The sequence below is a fragment of the Desmodus rotundus genome, chromosome 1 (assembly GCF_022682495.2).
Source record: "Desmodus rotundus isolate HL8 chromosome 1, HLdesRot8A.1, whole genome shotgun sequence".
Taxonomy (NCBI): Eukaryota; Metazoa; Chordata; class Mammalia; order Chiroptera; family Phyllostomidae; genus Desmodus; species Desmodus rotundus.
Genome location: NC_071387.1, coordinates 63,666,730 through 63,675,035, shown reverse-complemented (window position 1 = coordinate 63,675,035; position 8,306 = coordinate 63,666,730). Strand labels below are relative to the sequence as shown.

General features: G+C 40.8%; 1 protein-coding gene across 6 annotated transcripts in view; it reads left to right on the top strand.

The window, feature by feature from the left end:
• Positions 1–204: 204 nt before the first annotated feature.
• The window catches only part of BNC2 (basonuclin zinc finger protein 2), a 420,364-nt gene continuing 412,262 nt past the window's right edge, over positions 205–8,306 (top strand). For all 6 annotated transcript variants that reach the window (XM_045193713.3, XM_053924666.2, XM_045193712.3 and 3 more), the window contains exon 1: positions 205–337. In XM_045193713.3, the coding sequence (XP_045049648.2) occupies positions 335–337 (3 nt within the window). In that variant the 5' untranslated portion in view covers positions 205–334. The remainder of the gene's footprint in view (positions 338–8,306) is intronic.

The following is an 8,306-nucleotide window of genomic DNA, read 5'->3' as shown; positions in this document are numbered from 1 at the left end:
CCCCCACCCGGGACAGTCCGTTCCTTTTTTTTTTCTCTCTTTCCCCAGTAGAGCCGGGGGAACGCTGCAGGCTCCGACTCGGGGAACGAGGGCGACCCGGGGCGCGTGTGTAAATCAGTCACCTGAGCGCAGAGGGGCCGCGGCGAGGGCGCGCGCGGGCGGGCGGGCGGGGAGAGGCGGAGGCGGCTCGAGCGGCGGCCGGGAGGAAACCGGGAGGGGGAGGGAGAGCGAGGCCGAGACGGAGGAGCGAGAGGCGGCCGAGGGGCTGGTCCAGGCACGGCCGCTAAGAGGAGACCAAGAGGCGGGGGCTGCACTTGACAACCAGCATGCCGAGATGGTAAGAAGTTTCCACCCTCCTTTCCTTTCTATTCTAGACTTCGTAAGAAATGAGCCCCGGGGCCGCCGGGGGCCGTGTTTTTCTCAAGTCCCGCGGCGTGAGGTGGAGGGGGGCGGTGAGGAGGGCGGGCAGGAGGGGAGAACCCCAGTCCAACCTGGCCCCTGCTGTGCCCTTGATATCCCCCCCACACACACACACACCAAAAAACTTGGCCCAAGTTTCCGAAGAGAGTTCCAGGTGGGAGGGTGTGTGTGAGGGGCGCTCGGGAACGTCGCCCCCTCTCGCGGCTGGCGGGGAAAGGTGAGCGGCAGGCTCCAGGGAGTTGGGGATGGGCTGGGGAGAAGGTGGGGGCAGGAGCGGAGCCCTGGAAGGAACTTGGGGCGGACAGGAAAGCGTTTCGGAGAACGGGAACTTTTAAAACTTGCCCGCGAGTGTGGGACGGGCGGCTGGGCGTGGGCGCCGGGGCGCGCTGGTGCGCCGCGCGGTGCAGGGGACGCGGCCACCGCGTCCCGGCACCTTGGCTCTGCCCTCCCCTGGCCCGCCCGTCGGGGAACCCTTCCTTTGTAAATGCAGAAATTGTAGGAAGTGCTCCTGGGGGGTTTTATGAAGAATTTGCAAAACGCAGGCAGGAAAGTAAACCCCAGAGAGAGAGATTTTGAGGCGCAGTTCTGGAGGAGCCTACTTGTTTTACTTACACGTGGACGACGGGATGGCATTTGGGGCCCGGGGAGGGGGCAGAATAATTAAAAGAAAAAAACAACAACAACCCTAGATGAAATCCCCTGTGAAGTGAGGTTGAGACTGAAACAAAAAGTTCCGAGTGCTGGCGGTGGCAGAGGCTGCGGAGCGAGATGCCAGCACAGCCGTGCTGCCCTGCGAGCGGCTCTCGGCACCGCGGCGACGCGCGGCTAGTTCGCCCGCGGACCGGCGCTCGGTCCGCTTTCGGGGAAGTGATTTCTTAGAAATGGGGCTAGACCACACCCTTCCTTTTAGTTTGCTTCCACCCAGTGCTGCTGCTGTTACCCCCACTTGGGGACTGGCGTATTGTGCTTTACATGTACATGGAGTATGTAAGAAAAGGGCAGGTAGCGAGTTGGCAGTTTTTTTCCTTCTTCCCTTCCCCCTAATGTGACATCTCTTGTTTCAATGATCAAAGTCACGACTGGAGTGTAGGAGATGCGACTGTCAAATGCAGGCGCGCACACACACACACACACACACAATAGCGTGTGCCCAAGACTGTGGTTACAGTAACGCTGACAAATTAAAGTGGTTTTGAAAGCAGCATGCAATTTATGGTGCTTCCCATTTACCCTAGAGTCAAGCTATTGTATAACTGATGTACAAAAGACATCATAAAATAATCCTGTGTACCCAGGATTAAAGTGGCAGAAAGTGGCCTGTTTCATTATTTTTTATGCACTTCATGGACAGCTGCAATGGTTGGAACTGTGTTTAAGTGGAGGCGTCAAAACAAAATATTAAATATATCTGTTTAGCACTTGAGAGTTTTTCTTCTAGCGGCATTTTATACAAGAAAACTGTAAAAGCAGGCTATAGGTATTATTTTTCTTCCTCTTTCCCTTTGCCTATATACTATTTATCTGCACATCTATTCCCAAATACTGATCACTAGGCACAGTGACTGAGCCCATTTGTCATCTACTGCTTTGTGTTGTGCAGTTTCAGATGTGAGTATGCACACACATTCTTGCTTTAAGTGGGAGAATTTATTTCTGGCACTCTTATTTAATATGTCTGATCTGAGGACGCACTCAAGAGGAGTGAGAACTTGTACAAGCTAATAGAACTTCCTTTACCCTTTGGAATCACCCCCAAAATCCCTTATGAACCTTTATAGGGTATCTGCGTTTTATGTTATATTTGTAGCTGTTTCATTTAAACTGTTCAGCCTTAATGAAGTTCTCAGTTGTAGCTACTCTTCTATTCCCGGAGAGCAGAGTATTTAAAATCCAGATTGCTAATCACTTTACCAAAGTACTGGAGTATCTTCACCTGAGGGAAGTAACACAGAGCCTGAATGTGAACTCTGAGAATCTTGTGAGAAAAGTTTGAAACTGTTTTCTTTCCCCTTGAGAATATTAAGTTTGGTGTTGTTTGCTTGTAAAATTGTGGGGGGGGGGGAGCAACGTCGTGATTTTAAAAAATAAATATGAAGAAAATATTAATAGTAATTGTACATTCCTAATACCTTATTTTTTTTCTTTTTCCTTCTACCTGAAATATAAGATATCTGTCAGGCAGGGACATGTGATTACAGAAAGAAGCAGACAAAAGCAGAGCTGACTATTGCTGTATTAAAATGTAAGTGTTACAGTTTGAATTTTCAAGTGAGAGTTTTTGAGTTCAGTGCTTTACATAACATTTTGTCCTAATCTTGCTTGCTGTCAGGGATGTTTCATGGTTGTGCAATTGCTGCAGTCAAGAATGCCAATTTGCATTCCAGGAGTGTCATTTGATTACTTTTATCTGCACAGCTCCAAGACCAGCCCAGACCTCTCGTTTCATCTTGCCATGTCACGAGTCAATGCTGTGTCGTCTTTTCAAAAATCTGCCTGATTTAGACAAGAAAGAAAAGTACTTTCATGTTGCAGCCGCAGTCCCCTGCTAACTTGTCAGCAGCAGGATATGATTCACTTGGGCCCAGAAGAATGGAACAGAGAGGCGGGTTAGGCGGTTCAATAAAGCCCATGGACAGGTAGTGTGTGACATCCCCAGAGAGCAGCAGTTAATGAAGAACAGGTCTGCTTAGTTCTCCACACGCTGACCTGGTGCTGTCCCCACAGTTTTCTCATTTGATCTTTCCCAGCAAATTGATCTTTTCTTGTATTTTTTTGCCTTCCAAGTTAGTCCTTGTGGGACTGAAATTAGCAGAGCAACTTAAGTTGGATAATACAGCTGTTCAGAAAAGAAGAAATTGGACACTGGCTCAAAAGGGGTGGGGGTGGGGACGTGGGGGGAACTATTCTTTTTGTTGTTGTTCCTGTGAATATTCCTTATATTAAGGGAGTCCAAAGTAGGTGATGACTTGAAGTTAGTGCTTCCCTTTATTTTTAGTTTTAGCGTTAAGGTTCCACACCATTTTAAATATTCCCTACGTATTTGAAAGATGGTCCTAGTGAATATGAGGATTTTGATTTAGCATTTTTCATATTCACTTGTTTGAAATGATTTGCCAGTGGACTATGCGGCTTTTATGGCTTTTGTAAGATAGACTAAATATCAATGGCATACTTCAACTATGTTATTTATAGTTTTCTAAATAACTTCAATCCCAAAATGCCCAACAGTGAATAACAACAACAAAAAAAGATTAAACAATAAAAAAGTCATTACCCGTGTTGTGTATAAATGTGGAGCAGGAAAATGTTTTCTACAAATTACCCTGAGCATCTTTGTTTTCCATAACCCCCACAGATACACTGTTAGTAACACTTAAAAAAAATTTAAGATTCTCCATTTAAATGTAGATTTTTAGAACTGAGACCAGATCCCAAGTTTGAATTCCTGTAAATACTAATGTATGCTGTTACTTGTTTTTATAGACCAAAATTAATTTTAGGAAGATGGATAAATCTAAGTTGAGAAAGTAGATGCAGTTTAAACAGATTAAAGTTTTATTATAGAATTTTGTATATAAAGCTTAGGTTGGAGACAATTAATAGATTCTTAATTTGATGTAGATATAAGGAGCAGTGTTTTCTGAATTCCTGTGGAGATGGCCTCATTTACCATCTACAACCTTACAAGAAACAGTTGAAAACATTTCTTGTAGAAGGGGAAGCAGACTTCTCAAACCTTTCCTGTTGGATGGAAATTACATAGGGCCATTGGTTAGTAAACTCCTCTCTAAAGAGCTAGAGGGAGCCTCGTGATTTTATTAGATATACCTAAGGGGGAAAAAATTACTCTGGCAATCAGAATGTTGTAGAAAAAGTACATAAAGAATACTGGCTTAGTGTTTAGGCTTGGAGAGGCTATTGTAGGGTTTTGTTTTTTTTTAAGTTCAGACAGAAGCAACAGAACTTTCTATAAGAACAGTCATGTAGTCAGCTAAGATTTCTAAGGTTCTACCTTTTAAGAAACTTGAAGATCAAGCAAAATGCAACCAAATACATTTTAAATCTGATTTTGGTTTACTCGTTTTGTTAACTGAAGGAGTTCTCTTGTCGAGAGGCCAACCTTTGAAATTCTATTAAAAGTAACTTCCTACCAAGTCACTGAGGAGGGGGATACCTTTTTTCAGTTCACTAAGGACAACCTCCTTTCTGTATGTAATGGTTTTTAAGTAGTTCTACATATAACTGCTGTACTCTGGAGAGAAAACTCCTTTGAAATAATTACTTCATGTGATAAGCATAAATAGTAAACCATTTATAAAGCTGATATATTAGAAATCAACATATATGTTAAATTTAAAGAACTAGAACTCAAGTGGTATTAAATTCAGTATTTGTTGTTTAATTTCACATTTGTTTCAGCCTTCCTACTAAAATTTGTGATATATTTACATTAAAGAGTCATTGATCATAATTGCTCTTTAATATTTATATACCAGTTTTTAGTAGCATTACTTTGGACAAACTTATTTGCCATTTAAGTAAATAATATAATCCAGTGACATAAACTAGCCAGATTTGTCTTTTTTTCATCTCTTGCACAGTAGCTCTCATTATATTGCTAGCCAATAAAAGTCTTTATTTGTTGCTTATTAGAACCCTCAGTACACTCAAGAGTTCAAGCTATAATTTAATTTGGCTGTTCAAAGAGACTCCCTTGTTTTAAAACATGTTCTCAGTATGCTTTTACCATTTATTATAAACCTATAACTCATGCATATGCATAGGAATGATTTTATAGATTTATAATTGTTAAGGTTTTCCCATAGCAGAGTCATAACTTTTTAAAAAATATCTGTACCTAACAGTGTCATTTTTTTCTTTTTCCTTTATCTTCCTTTGACATTCTGGAGCATTTTTTTCCCTTGGTGCTTTAAGTAGTCTTGCTATTATAATTTAAAATCAATTCCATAAGGAGTACAACCTTTCATTAAGGTGTAGTTGAGATGGGCACTAAAAACACAAATTCAGTAATTAAGAATTCTAGTTGAGGGCATTTTACTTTGCAGCCACTTGAAATTACAGCAAGTTTGCCTTGTACTTCACACATTGCTGGCATGATAAATTCAGTTTCCTTACAGTAAATTGCTGGGAAGTTTTGCAGTGAGTAGAAGGAAGATGGCTTGAGAGTTTTGGTGATATTTGTAGCAAATCACGTTCACTAAAGACTAGGACTTGAGTGTAAAACGCTTAAAATGAATATCAGGAATTCTTCCACAAGGAAGGCAGAATATGGAACTGCTAAGTGAGTCACTGCATGTATATCTTACCAGTGGGAATTGCACCAAACCAGCCCTCTAGATACAGTATTTGGTAGTTATCAAAATGTATAGTATTGCCTTGGACTTGTGGTTCATGAGTTCATAGTCCCTGCTTTTTTGTGTTTAGTACAAAGATGTAACAACCCACACAAAACATTTTTCTCTTGTTATGACCTTACATTTGCCAAAGTGCCCCATGCTGAAATTCCTTTTCAGTATCTTTTTTCTTTTTTTTAGTCCAAAGCCAGACGTGTACCCAGACACAAAAGCCTCTGTGTATAGCAAGCTGTTTTAAATATTGTGACTCGACGATGTGCTGTCCTTTCTCTGCTTGAGCCAAGGATCTCTGCTCAGTGTCTGTGGATTACCAAGCTCCTTCTTTATTGTACCTCTTGTCAACTATTCCTATTCATTTAACCTTTCATTAGTGTCTGTGCAGCTTCACTGTCTAGAAAGGCAAGGAAAAACCGAAAGGCCCCACTGTCACAGTTATTAGATTTCTCGGTTACATCCCAGCAACCATAAAGAAGTGAGAGTCGACACTATTGTCGTGCATACTGCTGTCCTGGGGTGCAGCTCTTCTGTGCGTGTCAAGGACATGTGCCACATGTTGATATGCGTCCCAGGGATAAATGCACAACATGGGGGATAGGCCAGTGCTGGCGGTAATGAGCTTTGTAGGAGTTATTGCAAAGACCAACAGTTTGTAAAGGAATTTTGCTTAACAGGCCAAGGAGATAGAGTTGAGGGCTGCCAAGATTTGCCTGTGTGGAGCTTGTCAGTCACATTGTTTTCATCTAAACTTCATTTGAGGGGAATATTGAATACGTTTGACAGCATTGAAAAGTCTTATTTTCATTTTTAATCTTTCAGAGGAGGAAAGTGTTATTTCTGGTGACTATTTAGTGTATAATAACTATTTTTAGTCTGAATCATGTATATGGATGGATCTATTAGCAGTTACCTTAATTCTTACATATCTAGAAATGAATTGAGATATTTAATAGATGTCATATACATATTTTTTAAATCTGTTTAAAAATAATGTAGCCTATTAGTTTTCCTAGGCTACTATGTTCCCCTTTTGATTTCCCTGTAGCGCAGCCTGCTATTACCATTTGATTCTTTAGAAACGCATTTACCTTGTTGCCTCAATGCAAAGGAAAAAAAAGATGATCATTGGATCATTTCCAACTCATAATAAAGATAAATATTTGCAGCTTTTGAATTGGAAAATATTACTTCAATGTCTTAGATTCATAGAATTACTTTTTAAGAATTCTCAAAACACTTGAGTAGAAAATAGTAAATTATAACACCTTCATCTCTTTCTACCCAAAAGTGCATTTATTAATTTTTTTAACTAAGAAAATCTTTGTTACCAAGAATGGATAAAATATTTTTGTAATTCTACTTTGAGTAATTTTTGTTAGTTTTCCAAACTCTTTTGGGGCCCTCCAATAACTTTGCAAACATATTGCTGATTTATTACCAATCCTTATAAAGTTATTTGTAGTTTTCACTTGACCCACCTTTTTTAGTGACATACCACTTTTTAATAGTTGTATCTAATGGTTTCTCTGGTAAGCTTTGTATGTTGTCTTGTAACTTTTAATGGCTTAGTTGTCTTTGTTTCAGGGAAGAGAGATGAGCTATTGTATTTTTCACACTCCTTCCCTTAGGTGGGATGCTCCCCCTTCCAGAGAAACATATTCAATAATTGACAGTTAAGTGTCTAGCCAGCCTAGGGCCATGTTCCAGTCTCTTTGCCATTGGATGGAAGTTCTGTGTGTATTATATTAGGTGAATTTGCCTTGATCATTTGAGGTGACCTTGTGGCATTCCCACAGACAAAGTAAGGTATGTTAACTTTCCCCTTCTAGTAGTCCTGTTTCCATTCATTATAGTTTGTGTTGGGTGAAGATGGAAGGAGGGACTTAGGGGCTATAATTTTAGCCACTACCTCCAACTCCCTCCAACCCAAAAACACTTAGAAAATAGGTCAGAACTCTGTGGTAATTAAAGAGAAAGGGGTACACAGCAGTAGCTACTCTATAGAAATCCTTTAACTCTTCAGCCAGTCAGTAAATCAGTGCAGCTAGCTGACCATGCTTTGGAAGGCAGTTGTACCATTATCCACCCCAGAGTGGGAACAGCCCTGGGACTGGGTTTTGAGACTGACACAATTCTCTTTCACCCAGGTTGGAGAGCCTCCATTTCATCATTTGTACAATAAAACCAGTGAGTTTGGTCATTTCTAATTTTCTTTTCAATTGGAACATTTTATATTTTATGTGATAAGACTGTATAATCATAGCAGTTTAATATATTTAATAGCAGAATTGAGATACTCATATACTGTATAATTCATCCAGTTAAGATATATAATTAATAATATAAGATTGTATGGCTGTATCACCTTATATTTATCCATTCATCCAGTGGTAGACATTTGGGTTGTTTCCACCTTTTGGAGGTTATGAATAATGCTAATGTGAGCATTTGTGTACAAATATTTTGTTCTCGTTTCTGTGGGGTCTATACCTAGGAGTGGAATTCCTGAGTCAT